The 24,493-nt window shown below is 36.2% G+C and overlaps 2 protein-coding genes across 2 annotated transcripts; one reads left to right on the top strand and one right to left on the bottom strand.

Annotated features, from left to right (window-relative positions):
- Positions 1 to 549: 549 nt before the first annotated feature.
- Positions 550 to 16,020, bottom strand: LOC576707 (peptidylprolyl isomerase domain and WD repeat-containing protein 1). The gene is made up of 17 exons (XM_030995999.1): positions 15,811 to 16,020; positions 14,074 to 14,176; positions 13,018 to 13,118; positions 12,366 to 12,461; positions 11,639 to 11,726; positions 10,993 to 11,098; positions 10,537 to 10,680; positions 9,193 to 9,267; positions 8,084 to 8,258; positions 7,359 to 7,456; positions 6,027 to 6,226; positions 5,036 to 5,102; positions 4,409 to 4,491; positions 3,647 to 3,759; positions 2,512 to 2,663; positions 851 to 1,223; positions 550 to 807 (listed from the first exon to the last, which is right to left on the bottom strand). Exons 1-16 carry the CDS (start codon positions 15,929 to 15,931, stop codon positions 1,083 to 1,085), a joined length of 1,863 nt encoding a protein of 620 aa, XP_030851859.1. The 5' UTR covers positions 15,932 to 16,020; the 3' UTR covers positions 550 to 807; positions 851 to 1,082.
- Positions 16,021 to 17,519: 1,499 nt separating this feature from the next.
- LOC115928825 (E3 ubiquitin-protein ligase Rnf220-like) lies at positions 17,520 to 21,185 on the top strand. Its single transcript, XM_030996793.1, has 4 exons — positions 17,520 to 18,166; positions 18,885 to 19,139; positions 19,912 to 20,387; positions 20,826 to 21,185. The coding sequence occupies exons 1-4, from the start codon at positions 17,572 to 17,574 to the stop codon at positions 20,895 to 20,897; spliced, it is 1,398 nt and encodes a 465-aa protein (XP_030852653.1). The 5' UTR covers positions 17,520 to 17,571; the 3' UTR covers positions 20,898 to 21,185.
- The last annotated feature ends 3,308 nt before the right edge of the window (positions 21,186 to 24,493 follow it).

The following is a 24,493-nucleotide window of genomic DNA, read 5'->3' on the forward strand; positions in this document are numbered from 1 at the left end:
AGATTGTGCACAATCACGAACACATACATTACGGTACTTGAGGTTTTAAAAGTAGATAAAAAAAATACAACAAAGTTAATAAAAAAAAAACTGTCATCAAAGGGAGGGAAAGAGATAGTGGTAAAAGAAATGAAAATGGGAATATACAGAGAAGAGTTTAATAGAAGGGGAAAATATGAGAAAAAGAGAGAGGAAGAGTTAGATAAAATGAAAATGAAATGAAAGGGAGAGTGTGAGTGTAAAGGCTCGTTCAGTAGCCAGTAAACCATCGCAAAAATAGCCACCAGTTTTTTTTTTAAATGTGTAAATGAAAGGACTTGTGTGTATTCACTAAAGCACTGTGTTATAAAGTACAGAAATGTGAAGCGGCGTAAATTACAACGCTTCATGTTTGAATGAACCTTAGGAGAGAGGAAGACGGTGTGGGAGATGGAGATGTTGCCAAAGAGTAAAGGAAGTGTGAGGAAAACAAATTAAAAGAAAATTCACAAGAGAAGAGGAGGAGATAAGTACAATAATACGTAAAGTACAATTATTTTTGTTCCAAAGTCATGCTGCTGTCATGATAAAACTCCCTTTTTTATTTAGAAGAGAGGTACTAATTTGGATCAATGGCAACTCCATAGGATATGCCCCTGATCTTTATCATCTAGATAATGACCCAAAAATTCCTTCGGTGCCAGTTGTCCTTTCCTACACGTTCCGGATTCCCGTTTGTTATGTCCTGTTTATAAATTGCCGTTTGGTCCAATTCCATGTGACCCAAACACCGTCTAACAGCAACTTGTCTGAACCAAGTTTTGATACCTAATGGCAATACACATTTCTGTTTGGAACCAAGTTTTGATACCAAATGGCAATACACATTTCTGTTTGCTTAATCACACAATACGATAATTATCCAAATGTCGTTGCATCATCTGACAGATGCATATCATGATATGTCATCCAGCGGCTTGTTGATATTAAGATGAACTTTGCTCAATCACTCAATATGAGAATTATCCGAACATGACGGTGTCACTTGACAGACACGCTGACGATGCGTATGTCATCCAGCGGCTTGTCGGAACATGACGGTATCACTTGACAGACACGCTGACGATGCGTATGTCATCCAGCGGCTTGTCCGTCTTGTGAACCTTGGCCTCACTGATCTTCTGGATGCACTCCATGCCCTTGATGACACGCCCAAACACGGTGTGCTTCTGGTCCAACCAGGGCTAGAATGAAAGCAAGAAGGGGGAATAAAAGCGTATAAAGAAGTATTGTGAATGCAGTTTGCAAATCTGGGGGGTGTTTCACAAAGATCCTAAGTTGGACTTTTTATGGGAAGCCATTAGAATATTTGAAAATATTTTGTAAAAGTTATTTTGAAAAGCGTAAAATATTGATTCAAATCATTCATATTTGTTAACATCAAGGAGATTTCATGTTCTTGATGTGGAATTTATGAAAAGTCTAAAATATTTGAAATTTTGCTTTTGAATTTAATTAATTTATTAGAGTTAAGTTCGACTTAGGATCTTTGTGAAACATCCCCTAGGCCCTACAGAAGCTTGCTGCATTAACACATTGCAGAATATAATGGCGCAATACTTGTATTACTGGAGAGAAATTCATACAAACTCAAACTGAGAGAGAAATCATTGAAGTACTGTATATCTGTTAGCTCATTTTTCCCCAATGCCTAAACATTTGAATGCTGCTGCATTCATCAAATTAAGACTTTGACACCTTTAAAGGTAATACAAATTTTTGGGAAATTTTGAAAATGGCCGGATAGCGATTCTTTAAAATGTTGATATATTTGGATGCCCCCGAGGATACATTATAAGCACTAGAAAAATTAGCCCCTAAAACACTTCTGCTTTCGAGAAAAATTGAATATAAAAATTTACCAGTGCTCCCGGCAAATTTTGATAAATTTAAAATAGCTTATACGGCCATTCAATGGTAGCTGGGACCATTAAAATCTCAGAATATGCAGTTGTGATATATATAATCTCCAAACAGGAATAGAAAATCGGTCCATTTTAGTCAAGAAACATTGTTTAAAACCTAAATTAATATCTTGACCTTGAGAGGGAGCTATACAACATAAAGACTTTATTATTTACAATTTCGTCACTTTAGACTCGATTTCAACAGCAACAACGGTCACTGAATATTGTAGGATCGCATATGCTTCCAATACGTTCATTTCAACCAAATTCATGACCCCATACCATAACTTTGTATTACCTTTAACATTTACGGCGGAGCCAACTCTATAGGCTATATTGAAGAGATGTACAGTAGCACAGGAGCATAAAAAACAGCATTTTCCCCCCATTGATCTTGTAAATTTGCAATCGCAAATATGCAAACTAAATGGTATTAAAGCACTGCTTTAACATGGGAGCATTTACTCTTCTTGTAATTTGTTGTAATGCACACAATCTTTAGGCAATGTTGTTTGGTGTAATAACTACAACAGTGAAGGGAAAACACAGAAATAATATTACTTACACATGGGACTACAGTGATGAAAAACTGAGAACCGTTGGTGTTGGGTCCTGCATTTGCCATGCTGAGCGTGTAGGGACGATCGTGTCTCAATTTGGGATGAAACTCATCTTCGAATTCCCCTCCCCAAATGGATTCTCCTCCAGTTCCATCACCTGAATGCATACAATAGTATAAATCATCAACATTACAAATAATAATAACTCAAATATCATAGACTACTGCACTACACGGACACCTCAAATGTATAAAATACTACTAACAGTGCTACAAACAAAATTGTTTAAATGCTGTAATAATATTACCCAAATTTATGTAAAAAGAAAGTTTGAAGAATGTGAATTTAAACAAAAATCAAACAGAAGATTCTCGTCAAACCATACCTCAATTACTTCCTAAGATCGAAATTAGATTTGATTGCACCTGTGAACATGTGGGTATTGCAGGGCATATAATTTCTTCATTAGATGCAAGCTTTACCATGTTGGTATCTGTTTCGCGAAGTATTACACTTTTCATAGTCCAAACATATTGATCAATACTCACATACCTGCCAACATTTGAAAATAAGAATTAGGAATTTTTAGCATGGTATGCCTTGGAAAATAAGAAATCGCACTTGCAGCGGCACTGTATTACTGGTAATACACGGTAAATCTGTACCAAAAAGCGAATACAAATTCACTGCTCGATCATGCAGCAATTCAACGTACACAATACGTGAACTCTCAAATTGCGGCACATGATAAAACAAGCTTAATTTGACTTTAGCAACAAAAACAAAAAAACAAACAAAAAAAATTAAAATTTTGGAAAATCAGAATATTCCGGATTTTCAGGTCCTAGAAATCCAGAAAAACAGAACGTTCCAGATTATTCTTAAGAGTGGCAGGTATGCACTCATATTAATGGGGGTGGGGTTTGCTGCTGAAAGTATGGGAGGCGTTCATATGCAAAATAATCAAAATAATAGATTTGTGGGGCATTGATATTTGGGCACCACTCTAACCCCCACCCCCTTTAAAAAAAAAATATGTGGGGATACAGTGTACATGATGTAACCCCCCCCCCCGCCACTTCCTTTGCCCCCTGGTGGGTGGGATTACAAGCCCATGATGGTCTTTCCTCTCAGTCTCACCTTGAGGATCTCCGGTCTGGATCATGAACTGCTTGATGACTCTGTGGAAGATGTGACCGTTGTAGTAGCCGTTCCGACTGTGCACGCAGAAGTTCTCTATCGTCTTTGGACATCTGGGATACAAAGTTATATTTTGAGATGAAATTTGTAAGTTGCTTCTGGTATTTGTTCCTCAAATCTAGGTACTCATGAATTTGGAAATATTTGATGAATTGTAATATTCAAGAAAAGAGTGATGTCTATCTAGAAAGCTGAGACAGGGCTCTCTTTAGTTGAAAACAAGTTCTCAACAAAAACTACAAGAAACTAAGTTGGCTAGGAGACCCCCCCCCTTATCTCTCTAAAAAATTGAAAGAATAAATGATAACACTTGGATTAGTGAACTTTTAATCCAAGATAGATTAATGCACTGTTAATCCAAGATACATGTATACTTTTATTTCTTTTCCCTCATGGATAAATAATGGAAAGTTATTGTTTTAATGACAACCAACGAGAACAACAAAAAAATAGGTTATTTATACAAGCTTGAAAAAGAAAAATGCAAGAGGTATACACTGTACCCAAAAAGCAGAAACAGAGAAGCATAAATACATGCACTGGCATTATACAGATCCAGAAATGGGCACTGGCACCCGGAAATAACGTATTGGAGGCTAAGCGTGAGAATATTTGGCTTAAATAAAAGGAAATATACGTTAATTTAAAATGTTCCCTCCAAAACATGTAAACAAGATGTACAAATTCAAGTACAACACTCACTCTTCTGTGAAGAGTTTCACATGGACATCCCCCATAGTAGTATGAAGGATAGCTGTACTGGATAACCTAGGTGCAGCTCCTCCCTGTATTAGGTGCGTGTGGGGAATGAATAAAAGGGGAAAAGAAAATGTTGGTACCATTGTGGATATGGAAGGCAAACATAGATTACAGATTTGAATGATGCATACATGTACAGTAGTTACCAAAGTGTCGAAATATCATGATTTATGAAAAGTAACGACTGACATACTAATAGCAAAGACTCAATCATCAGTTCAGAGCAAAAAGGGCATTACATTATCTTTATGTTATTATATGGGATAATGCTCTTCTAAGCTTTTAGAGCAGAGATAATTTTCGTAAAATTTTGTCACATCACAATAACAAGAAATGGAATTTCCTTCCTAATAGTTGCGTTATATTCTACATAATATACTCTTTTCTTGTCAGTGTCAGAAAGGGCTTGCACTGATCGTAGCGAAGAAGTTTCAGATTTCACAATATGATAAATCAATACACTTACTCTAAATTTGCAAACATTGACAGTGGGAAAGCATACAGACTTCTTTGGTTTTTCCAAACCCAAATTAACATATTTTTTTCAAAGAAAATAAAAATGATGCATACCTGTGTGAAAGACATCTGCTCTTCTTTGCTCGGTTTCTCGTTAAAGACATCTCTTTCAGCTTCGTTACTATACATAATGCAAATATAAAAAGATAATTCATGGTCTGTGTCTGCAAACATTTGTAATGATATAGATTGTGTCCACCTTTTGCATTCTATGACGCATGCTCCAGCTCAAGCAAGAATTGCTCCTCAAATTCTCACTTCAACTCTGGGACTCACATTACCCCTAACCCCATTAATCCTAAAACCCAATCACATCCCTAATAATATATCTTTCACTAAACAATGCTTGGATCAAATTATCGCCAGAGCATGGGCTAGATTACAACACTTTCCATGGAAAATATAATATGATACTTAATATGACCCGTTCCACAAAGCCTTTTTTCAATGACAAATGACAAAAATCAGTGACAAATCTGCTGATAACCAATCAGAAGCAAGGATTTCAGTAGCTTATAACAAAGACAGTCATTTGTCACTGATGACAAGTTTTGTGAAATGGGCCCCTGGTGTAAGTTATCCATTATTACTCCTCTCGCTTGAGCTGAGCTGCCTTAAGGCATGTAAGAATTCAAGGAATTACTTTCTGGCAGGTATCCATTTCTACATCTGGGTAGAGAGGAGTAAATAATGTGGATTAATGTCTATCCAAAGGACATCAGTAATGCAGCTTTTCCATGACCCATGGACTATTTGATCCAACCTCTATGGGGTGTTTCACAAAGATCCTAATTCGAACTTAACTCTAAGTCGGACTTAAAAACTATGGAGAGCTATTTGAGGCCTTAAAAAGAAATATATTCAAAAACGAAAATTGTATTTTTGACTTTTTATAAATTCCACATCAAGAACATGAAGTCTCCTTGATAATAGAAAATATGAATGATTTGAATCAACATAGACCATGGCACCTTCTACATTATCATGTACATGCACTGGATAATAGCACAAAGGGTAGTTGCCCAGCTTTGCACATAGATCTCACCTCTTTGCATCATCTGGTTCCCTTCTTGTGAAGAGGTAGAAGCGGTTCTTCTTGAAGGCACTGCACACTAGGGTGGGGTCAGCTTCGCTCCCCTGCAGGCCGGGGTTATCAGAGGCGGTCATCTCCATGGTCAGAGCTCCCTTGGATTTCTTGGGTTTGCCTTGGTACATGCTGAGGTGCAGGAACCTCACATTCTCTTGCTGGGGGCAAAGGAACACAAAAATATATACAATATCATGAATAATATGAATAAAATGTGTACGAATAAACATTCAAAATTACATTCATTTAATTTCAATCAGATATTCGTATTCATCATAAACAGTGATCTGTCAGTACGATAGGTTCAGTGACCCAAACAGAATTCTACATCAAGTGCCTCTCCAAGTATCTCGGTCTTGAGCCATGCATTTCAGCATTTCATATCCTGTTGCTTCACATTCTGCGATCATTCATATTATGTAAACATAAAAAGTTGAATGGCAATATACAAAAACATTCAAATATTAAATCCACCACAACCAAAAGCCAGACTGGAAGATATCACTTTAACAATTGTAGACATTATTACACATCAGCTGATTGTACACATGTAATCTAATGTCAATTAATCATTTTCAAAGAAGTAAACAATACATGTGCTGCAAAATCAGAAGATAAGCATGGAGCAAAACTAAACCAAGGCATAAAACACAGCCATTGAAATATATCAAGGACTGCAAGATCATTAAAAATTGTACACAAAGAGACATTCCCCTTAAAGTGACTCTGTAACATTGCCTCAGATTCTGAAACAAAATCCTGGATTTAGCTCATGCTGCAATGATAATTATAAACCTTCAGGTGAGTCAGGAATCCCATGACTATTACAAGCCAATTGCCTGTCTGATTATCAAGATATTTATGATTGGAAATTGAAATTTCATTTTCCGTTTTCCTAACGGTTTTCATAACACTACAGTCTACTGGGGGAAATGAGTATGGTAAAATGGTCGCTCAAGATTTTTACTTTTTTGAGGGACTTGATCATTTTGAAGCGCAATTTTTTTTAGGGTTTCAATATTACACCATATCACAGACACTGATGACACGTAGGGTCATGCTTAAACGATGCCTTTTAAAGGAAATTTGGAGATGATATCAACAGGTATTTACAAGTGCAAAAGGACTAAATGTAGACACAAGCCTGTTTACCCGCTCTTGACAATCTCTGTGCAACTCCAACTTGACCACTACTGAAAACATATGACTAACTAGACAGTAGGGAATGATACATGTAGCTTACTTTACTTGGGAATACCAATTGCCTAGTGAGCTTCGGTTTATGCTTACCTTTCCAATGATGCGTGATATTCTGTTGGTATGTAAGTTGAGAATCTTGATACCCAGCATGGTGGCATATGAAACAAAGTAACCACTCTCATCAAAGACTGTAAGAAAAGGAAACAACAATTCATGTATTGTTATTATAGCCATGTCATTCTAACTATCATTAATAATAATAATAATAATAATAATAATAATAATATTTAATTTGTATATAGCGCTTAAAACAAATGTCTCTAAGTGCTTTACAAATATACTATTACCCCGGTCATTGGATTCAGTGCTTTCCTGCACACACTGTGTGCACAATCTCCACTCCCTGGGGAGCATTCCAGCCAGGCGTTACTTGTCGTTGTCATCAATGTCCTCATCATTATCATCATCACCACCACCACCATTGTAGTTGTTATCATCCCCATCATTACCATCATACCAACAGCATGAGCATCATCACCACCATCATTATCCCCATCATCATTATCATAATAATAATATTCCGCTTATATAGCGCTCAATACAATGTCTCTATTAAGCCCTTTACATATATACTCATCATCATCATCATCATCATCATCATCATCATCATCATCATCATCATCATAACAAATTCAGCTTTCATTTTTTGAAAGGTTTTGATTTCTTTACATTAGTATTTGAGTGCTCTCATTCTAAATCAAAGATAACTGTGACATGTCAATTCTGTGATGGGTAAAAGAGCAAATTGGACTCACTGATGTTTGCAAGAGAGAAGGCATCAGACTTCTGTAGATCTCTCTCTACTGCCATACGTCTACCAAACTCCATGTCAGGCAGCTGTTGCTTCATCTGTTGAAGCTCTGTGAATGTCTTCAAAGACTCATCTATCACCTTGGTGAGCTTGCCCGTCAGGAAGCGAAATATGCGAATCTATAAAAATCATTGAAGGGTATAATAGATCAATTATAGTGCAGATGAATTCTTTTGATGTGTTAATTATCAAAGTGAAACAAAAAGGGGAGTTATTACATGTACGTTAAATACCATTTCTTCATAAGGGATAAACATAAATGCTTACAAAATAAAAGTAAAAGAACTGTATGTTCTTATGGATGCTTATTCTTTCATTTTATGAAACTGCATATATATATATATATATATATATGTTAGAGATGATCCATTATCAAAGGAAATAAATACAGATGAGGAAACCTAAACTGATAAAGAGATTCTATAACAGAAATACTTACCATGACGGCAGGAGATGCACTCTGTGCATGTACAAAAGTTTTATGCATTGGTGTTTGAACTGTCATTGACCAATCATTGCAAAAATTAACCCAATAATGGTCAATGAATACATACAAATCCAGTGTCTTACTGAGATGAATCTGTGATCACAAGCTCTATGTATAACTTAAATTGAGAAACAATACCGGTATGGTTTTGAACTCTATTACAAATCATAAGTATGAAACTTTACACAAAATATTTGCTTCTAAATCATAATAACTAAACTAAAAATCTTAGTAGTATAGTGGATATTCACCGGGCTGTGGACCTCATGGTTCGTGGTACGAGTTCCACCACAGCACTACTATCTTTTGGCAAGACATTAATCTATGATTGCCACACAGCACCCAGGTGAGGTAAATGGGTATCGGGTAGGAGGAAATTCCTTGAATGCTTGAGCGCCTTTTCGTGGCAGCTCGGCTAAAGCGGGGGGTAATAATATGATTGCAGGGCCCTCAGGGAGAATAGTATTATTACTGATGAGCCTACCCAAGGCAAACAAGACATGTTATTATTATCATTATTATTAATCTATCTATGTCCAGATGGACAGTGCTGAATGGGAGCTCACCTTCCTATCTTTGGCTATTGTTGCTATGAGTTGCCCATCAGGTGAGAAGCTAAGACTAGTAGGCACTGTTTTGCACTAGAGGGGTAGAAAATGGTAAAAGAAATGAGAAACAAGTTAAACATTTAGTAAACTGAAAATAAACATTAACCTCAGGAGTAAGGACTTTAATAATGAAATTTACATGGAAATCACAATTCTTGTACAGCAATGCTTTAAAGGTAATACTGAATTTTTAAGTTAAAGATAAAGACCAGTTATGGTCATGCGATTGCATTGTGAAAGAAACATTGTGGAATCGATCATATCAGATCATCTAGTATAAAAGTATTTGTGAGTACTGCAAGGTTCTGGAATCATCAAAATGATAAGAAATTTGGCCCAGTCTTGGTAAAGTTACAAGCACTGTACACAGAAAGATGTATATGGGACTACGCACATGTGCACGACACGTGCGTTATATCTATCAGATCCAAATAGATGTAATAATTGACCAAATATATTAGTTAGTAGTCGGTTTCTCAGCAAAATGTGTATGATCACGTATTAGTCAGAACATATTCTTTCGCATGATTGGTAATAAAAGCTTCCATTTCATTTTTAGAGAGGGGGGGGGGGGGGCGTTTCCAAAACTGGTCTTTACCTTTAATGGCTTAAATTTATGCCAGTTCTTAATACACATTCTCCTGCAACAATTTCTCTGCAGCCCATTTCTACACTGACTGAAGTCAAAACTTGAATTGAATTGAATCAACTTCAACCCTGGACCAAATATTATACATAACCCTAAACCTTACATAAACCCCAGCAACCCTAAAAATAACCATATACCTAAACAAAATAAAGTCTGAAGTAATTATCACACAAGCAAGGGCTCCATATTAACTTTTTGGGAATGGGGTCCGGCATGAACATTTAAGAGTCAGTATGCATATACCCCATGAGCAAGTTTTAAAACTTGGGGAGTCTAGACTTCTATTTTGGGCAGCCATGTGTCTCGTCAGGTGCCTGTTAATAACAAGCAAATGTCAGATCATTGTTATACAACAATAGATGTACAGGAGTCTTGTGGATACATCACTGGATTATGGATCACATGGCTCACAATTTGAGCTTGCCACGGTAATATATAGGTACATGTACCTTGTCATTAATTTAATACTTTAACGCCTTATGGTGGCTCAGCGAGAGCCAGTGGAATTATATGGTACTTGGTACTAAGTGCAGAAGAGCTTGTTTTATAGCAGCTGCGCTCTATTCCTCAGCACTACATCCTGACTTATGGCTCCTGCTGAGTATCGTCGTAGAAGTAGAAGTAGAAGTATATTTGGACATGGCTCTACATACCTTGACAAACTCATAAAGATCTGTATCTGTCTTGAACTCGAAGCTAACACATGATGGGTAGCGATAGTCTTTCTTTGGTCCCATCCAGTACTCTAAGATGCCTTGTTTATCCACAGACAGAGCCACCTCAAACACTGGATTGTACTGCAGGGAAAAGACAAGAATTCAATAAATACAAAGAGAGCCACCTCAAACACTGGATTGTACTGCAATAAAAAGACAAGAATTGAACAAATACGTAATATGTAAATGGGCCAAGTTGAATGTACTTTGGTTATTCTGCATCCATTTGTCACCAATTAGAATGTTACATTATGTTATCGTAAACAAAAATTAAAACCAGAGTTATCATTTGAAGTTCCATTAGGTCAGATCCAAGCTCTAGAGAGGCTGTAACATATATAGGCAGTATTGACAAAAAGTAGACTTTGCATATACAATGTGAATATCTCTCACCTTGATAAGTATGACTGGTGCAGAATGCTTTTTGTCTAATGTGTGCATGGGTTCATTTGTACCCTTTCCATCAAAGACATGAATTTTACCACTCTCACTATCAGATCTGAAAGAAAGAAAAGAAAAAAACATAGCAAACAACAACAAAGGACTTGTATGTAGATAGGGGCAAAAGCATTTAAGCTTCAAAATCATTAATTTGACATATTTCACTGTTTTACTTTATATCGTTAGTAAAGGGGGAAAAAAAAAATGTAAGTGTTAAATATAGTTAACCTCTAGCAAGCCCTTAGATACATCATACATGAACATGGACTATTTCACATCCACTGGAACAAAATCATGCTGAACATTAACATAAATCTTAGATATTGATCTAATTTTCTTTGTTAAATTTGACTTTCAATCAATCATTTACCCACGGGTGCCTTTAAATCTCAAGAGAGTTATGGCCACTGAGTAAAGGTTTAAAAAAAAAGGATATTTCATTACCAGAAATTATTTTCAAAATTGGATAACCATTGAAACGTTGATAGCGGCTTGGAGGCCTTTTTTTAACAAATATCTTAAGGACAAGAAAGAAAACAAAACTTTGATAAGAGTATTTTAATAATAGCAAGACACTTTCTGTTTGTTGGATGCTTACATAGCGAGTGAAGGTATGGCATCCCCTGCCCTGTAGATCCATTGACATCGACCGGGTATGAAGGATAGCTTCATCATGTTGATCATATCTGATGGGGGGGGGGGGGGGGGAGGATGATGAACATACTAGGATTTAGGATGATGACTACAGTTTATATCAAGTACATTAGCAATTGAACGTTGTATTAATAGCCTTTCACAATAAAATCTGAAAACATTTGCATCCATTGATAAGTCAATATTTTTGTCCTCATAAATCTTACAGCTCAAATGATATTTGGTACATTTGTTGTTGTTGTTTTAGTTTGTATTGGCATGTATCATTGATTTATAGATATTTATGTATAGTACATTATGTATAATGATTAGTCCCTACTTCATACACAGAGTATTTTAAAGCAATAGTTCAACAGTGAAATGAAAACACCTTTGTTATAAATTTGAAGAGGAAGAGCTGATTCATATAAGGGTAAGGAGAAAATCTGTAACTTCATTGTTTCCGAGTTTTGCAAGCATGATTAATTTTTTTCTGTTGCTTTTACCATACTAGGCTACAAAGGCCACATGTGTCGTTTCTCATGAAAATGGTTTCTCATTGAATCATGTACTAAAGTAACCTGTCTACAAAGACCACCTGTCTACAAAGGCCACTTCGTGTGTGTCCCTTGGGCGGTCGCTATAGACAGGTTTGACTGTATTACTATTATAAAAAGATTCAAGAATCTTACCAAAGTTTGTAACATCAAAGATCTTGGAAGATTTGTCATCTGCTATTGTACACAGGTATGCTCCATCACTGCTCACACATATGTCTTGTATCTTCCCTGAAAAAAAACAATGAGAAACATACAGGTATACTAGCTTTGATTCAAGAAAATGGTAGGTTTAGCTCATGACAGGAAATAGCAAAATCTATAAAATATCTATAAAATATGAGGGCAGGATGCATGAAGTATTACTACTAATAATTCTAGGGCCAGAACAAGTGTATGTATGGACATTTCCTGTTTAAATTGACCAGATTACATTTTGGGGGTAAAAAATTCAGTGAATATAAACCATTTCATCAAAAATTTGTCAGTAAATAATCTGAAAGAAAATCTCTTGCCAGGAAAATTATTCAAATATTGCCTGGAGTGAGGTTGAGTACATTTACATGTATAACACTAGGTGAACTGCTAAAGGATTTGAAGGAAATATTTGACAAACACTGCTCTTTTAATACTCTTTTGACTCCATCCTTGAATGACTAAGATGAACAATATCTGTGTACAAATGGTCCCAATGGGATGTATGTATTAAATGAAATAATCTTGTTATCAAAACATCTTGCTTATATCAGGCTAGACATGAGTATCATAATAGAGGCATCTTTTGTACCTAAATGTGCTCTGAAATGTTTCACAAATTCAATGTCGCCCTCTTGCTTCTTCCAGAACTTGACATGGCCATCGCAGCTTGCAGTGATGATAAACTCTGTCCTGTGTAGAGAAAATGAACATATATTAAAATGCATGCTATATAGTTTTGTAACAGAATATACATGGGAAAAATGTCTAATGTAATTTGGACACTGAAGAAAACTGAAACTATGGGATTAACTATAAGCTTTATAAGCAATTACATGTACAAGTTCAGATTTACATATTCAGGAATAATCAAGGATACAGTGTATGAAAAATCAAGGTATTTAGACAGAAATTTGATAAGTACCTACATGTAATAATGTACCTCCTGCATGTACATTGGCTCAAGATAAGATTTGTATAACAATTTACTTGAATGGATTGGAAATTCGGTTACAGGAGCGCCTCTGTACGATGTGTCTCAATTGAGTGTTTCTGTGTTTCTGAGTGGTCTAGGCACCGTACGTTACAAAAAAAAAAGATCAATGCGCACGCACGCCGAGTAGCCGAGAAGCCTGTTTCAAATCGGGCAAAGCTAGTTTCCATGCAATCGAAACCGGGCTGACCAGATTAAACTTTAAAAAAAGCAGAAACACAAAGTTGCAAACCATCCAGAGACTCTGAATAAATTGCGTTACTTATTAATTAATTATTTCATTACAAATCTTTATTCTCAGTTTTCTTATGAAGACTATAACTGATTTTCTTATAAAATTGAAGATATTTATGGCGTATATATTCAATACTGAATGAACGCCATTAAACATTTACCAACAACAACAACAACAACGACATTGGCTCAACAAATAAGTCTGGATTATAAAGTTTGAAAGACTTGGAAAGCCTCTCCGACTCGATTGAATATACCTCATCCTCCAATTTCTTCACAAGTGTGGTACATTGTATATGAAAAGTGAGATGTATGTGAGTCCCTGAAGTCTACAGTATTCATGATTTTATAGTACACTATCACAAAGGGTTGACATACAGTTGGGACACACGAATAAAGAAGTGGTTCTGTTGTTCTTACTTTGTTGCAGCAACATGAGTGATGACATCCCTGTGCATCAAACTCTTCTCATACAGCTCAGCTGAAGGCATGTTATCCAGGTAAACATTCTCAAAGTCTAGCACTGTAAATTAATTAACAAAAATTAAAAATTAAAAATTAACTTGTTGAATGCCAAGCCAGAAATAACTTGGGAAATTTGATTCTATGGGAAACGCATAGAACTTTAAAAGCAAATTATAACTAACAGGGTTCTTGAGAAACACTGATTAATAAAAGTAAAGCATTTCTTTAAAATTTAGAACAAAAAAGGAGGGAAGATGGCTGATAGTCACAAAATACATGTAGAAGGTATAATGATAATATTCCCTTTATCACAATTCCTCATTTATTAAATGGTACACACAATTTGCAATCCACACAAGGTGCTAGGAACCAAATGAAACTGAAATTATTGGGTAGCGAGTATATTGGAAAATACATGATGTATATCGAAATAGCGATTAGTGTATTAAAGGTTGCCCCGACGGAGATCTAAAAACAAGAATTATCGGCAAGAATTTGTTGCCCCAACGGAGATCTAAAAACAAGAATTATCGGCAAGACTTTGTTGACCCCACGGGGAACAAAAAACACTAATTATCAGCAAGATTTTGTTGCCCCAACGGAGATCTAAAAACAATAATTATCGGCAAGACTTTGTTACCACTAGGGCAATTCCACGGTAACGGAAGGACACTCAGACAAGATTTTTGAACTTCAGGTTCATACTAAAAGAAATGTTTTATTAGTATGTATTAAACTATGGGGAACAAAATGTGTTTCAGTCAAGTGGAAAGCTTCATCAACTTCACAAAGTTTGGATAAACACTAATTAACTGGAAAAACCATGTCCATTTTTATGTCCTTCCGTTACCGAGATAATTAATATGCACATTCTTAAACTACTTAACTATAATGACAATTTTTTTGGGGAGAATTAAAGGCACTTATATAGGTATTATATCTGTACTGTTTCACATCTTATACTAATAAAACAGTTCTTTTAGTATGAACCTGAAGTTCAAAAATCTTGTCTGAGTGTCCTTCCGTTACCGTGGAATTGCCCACTACGGAAATCTAAAAACAATAATTATCAGCAAGACTTTGTTGCCCCTACGGAGATCTAAAACAAAAATTAATCGGCATAACTTCGTTGCCCCGACGGACATCTAAAACCAATAATTATTGGCAAGACTTTGTTGCACCTACACTGTAGGTGCAACAAAGTCTTGCCAATAATTATTGAGATCTAAAAACAGAGATCTAAAAACAATGATTATTGGCAAGACTTCGTTGTCCGTATCGGCAATGAAGTCTCGTCAATAATTATTAATTTAGGAGTTCCGTATCGGCAATGTAATGAAGTCTCAAAAACAAAAACAAAACACAAATTACGACTCCGCCTTCTCAGGCTTACTTTTATTTTAACTCCGCCTTCTCAGGCTTACTTTTAACTCATGATCTTTATTTGGACATTTAATGAATATTTACTAAATTGTTGGTAGATCTATGTTTTAGTAGGGTATCTCCACGCCGGAGTTACGGGTCAAATTTTGGATAGGTTTCTGAACAAGCGCCCGCTCTGGTACCCTCCGAGTCGCCCCGCCAGTACCCCGACATGATCTCCCCGGTGGTCCGAGGGCCGCCGCGCCGAGCAGGCCAGGTCAACCAAGACTCGCCGCGGTGATTGTCTATTGTTTGTTCAGCCCCACTTACCCTTTTTCTTTTTAGGTTTGATGGCCTCTGCAGGCATTGGACCAATCCATTCCTCATCTTCTTCTTCCTCTTCAATTGCACGTTTTGTTCCTTTCTCTGATGATTCACCAGATGCCATCATATGATAGAGTTTACTTGCAACTGAAGATGAACCCCGTTCGGTAAACTTGTTTCATTCATCCATACAGAAAACTTACACAAAATGTATCGAATGGGACTTAACAAAATCTCGTGTACACATTCACTGCTTGTGTAGAATAGATTCGCTCCAAGGACAAGTATACAAATAATAATGACAATATTAATAGTTAAAATAAATATGAAAAATTAAAAAAATATCAAATTAATTTATCTACTTATTTTTAATTATAATGTAATATATACATCTAGTAATATTTAAAAATTTATAATTTAACAATTCAATTTTAATTACTAACGATGTTGATCAAGCCTAGCTTTCTTCGGCTAACAAATAACAACCGTCCTCTGAATGCAACTTTTTCCCGAGCAACTTTATCTGGAAAATCCATGGAAATCATCTAGCATCTACAAATATTTACTTTTGTAAGCTAAGGAAAGCATTCCGATAACTCATAGGAAGGGTATGCATATACATTTGTTTCAAAATTTACAGCGGTTTATTTGAAAACTGTTCTTTTTAAGTAATGAGTTATAGTGAATATATGAAATATAAATTATACCGATGCAATAAGTCCTACAGTGTATCTATTGTATGTGCGTCTGACGTCTGGGCCTCAGCTGAGCTCAGCAAAGCTAGTGATGAAGAAATGCCAAATAAAAATTGATTGATTGATTGAACAATTGTCTATTGTCTTCCCCATGTGAGAATGCAGCTCCCATTTGTCTGTAACTGACTTGTTTGACTTAAAAATAGAATAATCTGTAATTCTGTATGACTTAATCTGTAGATCTAGATAGTTTTTGATCTTTCACTTTCAGTTTCACACTCAGTCACAGTTTCATAATTTTATTTTAAAAATAATTTCAATCAATTTTAATGCCTCGCGCCTATATCTCTCACTTTCCCTTTCTTTTCCTTTCTTCTTGCGCTTAGAAACAACTATTAAGCGCTTTATTAATGTAATGTATTATTATTATTGTCACTTCGCTGTCACTTATTGTCAGACTGGAGTGTAACTGTAATCTCTGTGATGGTCGATCATCTGATCATGCAGGGGACAGGTGGATTCAAGATGAGGGATGTGCCCCTGTGCCTGTCCCTCTCTGGCACTGGAGGGGGGGGGGGGGGGAGTTGAATGAAAAAATGAGAAAAAATATTTATCAAAGAGGACTAGGTCTAACCATCATGAATAATATTTGTCCTTATAAAATAACTTATAGATTCTAGAGTAAAGGAGGGGGTCTCCTGTTTTTGGCCGATCTGTTGGATGCATGGTAAAATCCCTTTAAAATACATCGCATAGATCTAGTAGCATATCACATATCATGATATAATTGTCAAACACAAATTTTTTTATTACCGATTATCTGAGGTAGACTCTAGAGCACGCCTCGATTGGAAATAATTATTGCAAAATTTGCAATGTTGTTCACCTCTTGTTCTACATCACAAACGAGAGTATACTGGTCGATTTCAATTAGCAGAAGTGTAATAGAATTTTAGGACAAATTTTCTCTGTGTTAATTGAAGATTTTTTTTTTTTTTTACTTTTGTATTTTGCAGATGTAGCCTAACTAGCAAGTGAAGCGAACTCTTACTGATGACAAAGAAAACATGCCATGGCAGAAAATCCTAAGCGCCGCAGCCTTCGACAAGTTATCAACCAATCCATTGGTTCCAGTGTGAAAGAAAGCCTTAGTGAAGAAGTGCAAGATGAGAAAAGCTCCGTAGCTGAGGTACCACCGACTTCCACTAACAACACTGCTAGCAAGAGCAGCCGATCTTCAGGCAGAAGGCGCTTGCTTGAAGGAAACCAGATCTGCCCTGTGTGCGGGATTACTGTGAGACCCTCGGAAGTAGAGCAACACTTCCGCTCTGAGGTGCAGCAGATAGACAACATTGTCAGGCGTGGACGGGTCCAGAAGGATGCAGCAGCTTCTTACACCTTGTCCAAAGAGCAAGAGAGGGAAGATGGAAATGGAAGGAAGCGGATAATCAAACGCAAGCGTAGGAGGACAAGGAATGAGAGCGATAGTGAGACGTCATCCTCCAGTGATAGTGACAGCGAGAGTAGTGTGGAGGTTGATCCTCAACTCGTATTACTAGATGTAAGGGCTAACAGGCATGCACGGGAGAGGAAGAAACAACTGCATGAAATTCCAGAGTGCAATCCTGACACTATGCTCTGTCCTGTGTGCTTTGTTCCTCTAATAGGTGAGTAGATACCCTATTGATATTAATAATAATAATGATAATAATAATACGAAAAATTTATATAGTGCTTGTGACATAAAAGATTCAAAGCGCTGTACACAAATCAAAATTACTTCAAGAAAAATCAATATTCCTAATGGAACTAAAATTACTCAAATCATCAAGAAAACAAAATATTACTAATATAACTTAACAAATTAACATTAAGTAAATTACTGCAACTGGGCGAGAATCAACAAAATTGTGGCCGTTTTAAAAGATATAATTTAATTTTATGTCAATGTATGGTGTCAATCATGATGGCTTAAATGGGATTTCACAGATCTCTTGTAATTTGAACAAAACTGATCTACAATATGATGGTACTTGGTAGAAATGTGAATACAATGTTTTCTTAACTCTTTTATTGTCAGGTTCAGAAATATTTCCTTCTCTTATTCAATTGTAGCTCCTATTAGATTTAGTATTTTGGGGCAACATGTTGAACAATTATTGCACTGACTATTATTCCATTTCAATATTGTCCTTCTATAACATCGTCCTAATGACAAGGCTAACATTTTCAGTGGACTTTTCTTTCAGAGCAATTTTCATTGAAACTAAGTGCACTGCTTAATTTGTTTTGAATCTCTTGAAAAGTTGGACATTGCACTTTCTACATATTCCATCGACTACAACCATGCTCAAACGTGCTTTCCAATGTGGTTTGATTCAACAGGATCAGAAGTGGACAGGAATCGCCACGTGGAGAACTGCCTAACAGGCTGCCCTTCAACGGCACCTGCTACCAACGGAGCAGCAGAAGATGCAGTGGATGTAGACGGTGAAGGGCTGGGCGAGTATGCAGGAGGAGGAGGAGGCAGTGGGGTGGTAGAGGAGGGAGAAGCAGCTGGTGATGATTCATATGATACCTATGAATGGATGGGCGAGACAAGGCTTAGAACTGTTAGCCTGGTGCCAGGGGGTTATCAAGGTTAGTGGTCCCATTATCATTTTTGATTTGTATTTTTGTTAAACATCAGTCAATAACTTGATGTTAGATCAAAGCATTTGAAGGGAGTGAGTGTTGGAGGACTAACCGATTTCTGCTGTTGAAATGCCCCAGGAAATTCAGTATGGTTTGCCAAGTTTGCACAGTCAAAAAAGACTGCATGATGCTTTGATCACCAAGGCCCGAATTCACAAAGGAGGTTTACATTTAACCCATAGATTAATCCTTCATTTACATAACCCATGCTTTAAAAATTAGCGCAAAATAAGCGTACCTTGCCTTGCGCGCATCTAATATTGGACCTCTTGACTGTGTTGCGCTTATTTTGCGCTAATTTTAAACCGTGGGTTATGTAAATGAAGGTTTAAACCATTGGGTTAAATGTAAACCTCCTTTGTGAATTCGGGCCCAAGAGTTCTTGATGCAACAACCAGGACACGGTTTCCTATGTCAAAAAGAAAAAAAGTAAAAACACTCAGTTTATTGTAAAATTTACATTCCAGTTTCTTTGAAACATAAAACTAATTATTACGGTATGTGGTTATGTTGTCGATTGAGCCATTTTGTTACAAATTTTAAAAATCTGTAGCCAACTGGCCCTTCGGTATGGAAACAATTACCCCTCCCTTTCCATCTAATTCTTTTAAGTACTTTGAATGTAGAATGCATGCTATGACATTTTATCATTGTGTGTAATATTTCTACATGTAAGATATTCTACATGTCCATGTGCTCTTTGTGTATTTCAAATTAGGTCTAGGATATCAGATTACATCATCCCGGAAATCCCAAGATGCAAATGATGAAGATGACATTGACCTTGATGTTGATGGTGACGAAACAGAGCAATTCGGTCCTCAACAATATGCAGAGGAAGATGTCATCGCAAGATGCCCCTCCAGATCATCTCAAGACACCGGCGATGTCGGCTACGAGGACCATGTCAACGATAACCTCCTCATCGAAGCATGCTTAGGTGTACAGTGCAATGGTGAAAGCGGTATGGAAACAGAGACTAAACACTCGGTGAAGAAGCATGTGGGTCTTCCGTCTGCAGGCATTCAGATCGTGGTGGAGAGTCTGAAGGCTCGTGTGAAGGAGTTGGAGGAGGAGAGCGGGAACGGGAGAGGGAGGTTAAAATGTCAGATCTGTATGGGGGCCTACAACACGCCCTTAGTTTCCATCCAGTGCTGGCATGTTCACTGTGAGGACTGCTGGTTGAAAACTTTGGTAAGAGAAACATTGACTGCATTTGCATTGTAGATTGGTTTCAAGAGGTCCATTGATATGATCATTATGTCACATCGTACTTATCCTGCTTACATGTGTTCCTGATCAACACCCAAAGCAAATCGTGCTTTAGATTCTCAAAGGGCAGTGCTGTGAATTGAAATTCAAAAACTTGTGACATCCATTATTTCTCTTCTTTTTTTTCGGGAAAGTTTTTAGTTGGTAGCATTGCCATTGTAATGAAAAAACGTGGGATAGTCTTGTTGGCTTTTACGAAAATACATATAAATTATGAAAAAAATATTTGCATAAGAGCACAACCTTTGAATGGAGGTAGCAGTGAGGAGTACCCACAAAATTGTACCATGTGCACAACAGCAGTAAAGGCACAATTACCAAACTAATGATTGCTTATTTCTCTTTCTCTCTCTTGTACAGGCCTCCAAGAAACTTTGTCCTCAATGTCAGCTGATCACGGCCCCCTCACAGCTCCGCAAATTATACTTATGACCGGAAATAGTGCTTTTCAGGTGGAGAAGAAAGACTTTATGAGAACTGGATTGAAATAAGAGCAAGATAATATATTGTTTGATCTTCAGTATCACAATAAGTAGTGACTGTACTGGAGATGTATGTGTTTGAGGAAGAGAATCCCTGCAACCTATTTTGAGTCTGTATCCATCAATGGTTCACAGAGCTATGTCTCATGTCTTGCAACTGTTGATTTCTGGAAGTCTTTAGGTAAATTAAAAATCTTGTTTGAAAGTTTGAAATCTCAGTAAAATTAAATTGAAGCTATATATATATATATATATATATCTAGGTTTCAATAGACCTGTTAAGAAACATACACTATTCATGTATTCAAATTTAAGGATGTTTTTTCCCCGAGGATCTAGAGACGAAGTATTACATTAACCTGTTATCAATGAATGAATGACATACTTGGTCTGCCTGCATTACTTGATGGTATGTCGGGTAAGCCTCTGGCACAATTTCAGATTGTCAAGCACAACTTTTGTTTTATTAGTATGCCTGAAATTTGAATACATGTATGTTGGTAAGCGGGTCTACTGCAGAGGTTCTTGGTGGAATTTGCCAGCTGTCATACCATGGTAGGGCAGTCTCCCCTGATTGCATTTTTATTTATTTATTTTGTATATTTATTTCTGATATTTATACAGGGTGACACATATCACCAATTTGGTGGTCTTCCATGAGGCCCCGTTTGGTAAGAATAAAACAAATAACACTCTGCAGCAAAAACAAAATAGATAAATACACAAGCTTATAAACAGGTGAAATACAAATTAATTGGTATCCCCATGAAATAACTGATCATTAAAGACAAAAGAATCCCAAAGCTAGGCTTGGTGGAGGGGTGGAGAAACTGTATGTACTACATGTACATGAATGTATCCACATTTACTGGCAAACCATGCAAGACCAAAGCAAGGAACTGTAAACGGAATTCCTCTATTGCTTGAATACTGACCAAGTAACTATGTTTTTCGGGAAAATAATCACAAACTTATTCACCCTCTTCATGATTAGCCCAATAATCATTTTCACTTTACATGGTTATGATACCTCATTGGTAATGAAGATTAGAAGAAAAAAAAATATACTGGAAACTTATGAAGACCTTATTAGATACATACATTGTTTGTACATTTATTTCAAAATTATGATCCTTGGATATGAGGAAGGGCTCTTGCTTATGAAGTCAATTAGACTTTAAATGCTTGTAACCAAAAGGTGACACATGTATTTGTTGAAAAAATTCCTTCAATCTTCATTCTTTACTATTACTTTTTTCCCAGTCACTCTTAAGTGATCTTCTTCCTTCATTTTATGTTGGTATCTAGATTAATATACTAAATACAGATTGTTTATATTCATGTTTTATTATTAAAGTGAAAAAGAATGTGATTCTTCAAAATATTGATTTTGTTGTCCGTTATGTCTGTGTATTTACATTCATGGCTTGATCCTCCATACCCAGCCTACATGCAAACAGGCCATATTCTTAAAAGGATGATATCTGTAATTTCTGTATGTTAGGAAAATGATGTCATTTGTCATGATAACTAAAGATGCAGGGAACTAACTTTTACCATTGGTGCGGTGCTTGCGCATGTCTCTGTTAACTTTATGCAAGTGTAGCTAGACCAATAACTTATTCTATTTTTCATAATACTATCCCTGTAGTTTATACCATAACTTGAGGAGAAAAGGTAGTACAACAACACAAAATTAGCAAGTATTCATTTAAAGATGAGGTTGAGTTCTGGTCATGCGATTGCATTGTGAAAGAAACTGTGTGGAATCGATCAGAAAAGGTTGATCGTCTAGCATAAAAGTATTGATGTGTACTGCAAGGTTCTGGAATCATCAAAATTATAAGAAATTTGACACAGTCTTGGTAAAGTTACAAGCACTGTACACAGAAATATGTATATGGGACTACATGAACATGTGGCATAAAAATCTGTCCCGATTGTTACGCTGTTACACGTCATATTTAGAATATGAAGGCATTTGAAGGGCCATGCTTTTCAGGGAACATGTTTTATCTGATGTTCTTCCATACTTGCATAATAACAATGATAACGCTCACCAATTATTTTTCACCTCTTCCCAGAACTCAACCTTCTCTTCAAGTGAAAGACATCCTAAACTTTGTTTATTATATGAAGCTCTAAGTGCCTAAATGTACTGCCACTTGGTAACAAAGTTCAATTTAAACTAAATGTATTGGAAGGGAGTAATTGATTTTATGATGGCAGGTCTCTTGTTAATTGATACGATTCCGGAATCAATGCTATCTTTACTGGATGAAGAAGTTAACACTTGGTGCTTCATTAATCAGTGGACTAAATTTATCCACTGTCATGGTTCAAGCAGCATACTGGAGACGTGATTACAAACATTACCGGATACTGTAATAAAAATGTTGATACATTTCAATTTGTTTTCTTCCAAGAGCATTATTTGGTGGTACATCACTTTATTGATACTTAGGCAATGAAGGAACAGAGACAATATACAAATCTTTAAAATTAGCTTTAAAAAAATAAACACGGTAGCTAATGTATCATACAGTACTTCGTATCACAGCTATCAAACTACACATGTACTTCACATATTGCTGCAGCTCAAGAAAAAAAAATACAAAAAAAGGACACCTCAAAGCACTCGGAGTGATTTATTAAGAATTTATTACATCATATCTCAACTCTAGAGTAAGAAATGAAAATTATATTTACCAGTAAAATGAATATTGTATTTATCTAAATATCTACACATACATCTTATAATACACAATATCTATGATAGATTAAGTATTGAAATAATTTAACATATTGACATATTTAGTACAAAACGCACCAAAATCATGTTGCAGTGCATCATTAAAATGAGTCTGTTCGACCTAAATGTACCTGGTTCACATTTGTTCATTGGCATGTAATATATAACTATGCAGAGCATTATTACACAATGACATTTCAATGGGGGATGACGTAACAAATACTAGACCTTCATCTCGATGGCACTGTGAATCGGTGCATTACAGGACTTCATATTGACAGAAAGCTCTGTTTTTATTTATTTTGTTTACTGTGTTTCCTTCTCTGCTTGTTTTAAACAGAAATTTAGGGAGTCCTTCCTGGGAAGGAAAGGCGAGACTGAAAACAGTCCGATATTTTCAAGACTGGATGAGATTACAATGGTCGCAACAGGCCGTCAGTCCGCTGGGATGTTGTGTTAGAAGTACTCCCCTTTATCTAAATGGAATTGCAGTATTATTGTTAAATGTATTATAAATGGAAGGAATCTGAGAAGCCATGCAACTCATGTACAAAATAAAGGGGGGGGGATACATTTTATTACAAGTACACCTGTAGTTAAACAAACAAGGAACATTTCATAACTGGTTCTTATTTCATAAATATCACATACAAATAGTTACCAAGAAATATATGATATATTTATCACTAAGTGATGGATAAAACTTACATGAACAAATATATGAATGCACATACAACTTATGGCTCTTGAAACAATATTTGGAACAACATAAGCAACATACATCATCAATATCA

The sequence above is a fragment of the Strongylocentrotus purpuratus genome, unplaced genomic scaffold (genome assembly GCF_000002235.5).
Source record: "Strongylocentrotus purpuratus isolate Spur 01 unplaced genomic scaffold, Spur_5.0 spur5_scaffold_3, whole genome shotgun sequence".
Classification (NCBI taxonomy): domain Eukaryota; kingdom Metazoa; phylum Echinodermata; class Echinoidea; order Camarodonta; family Strongylocentrotidae; genus Strongylocentrotus; species Strongylocentrotus purpuratus.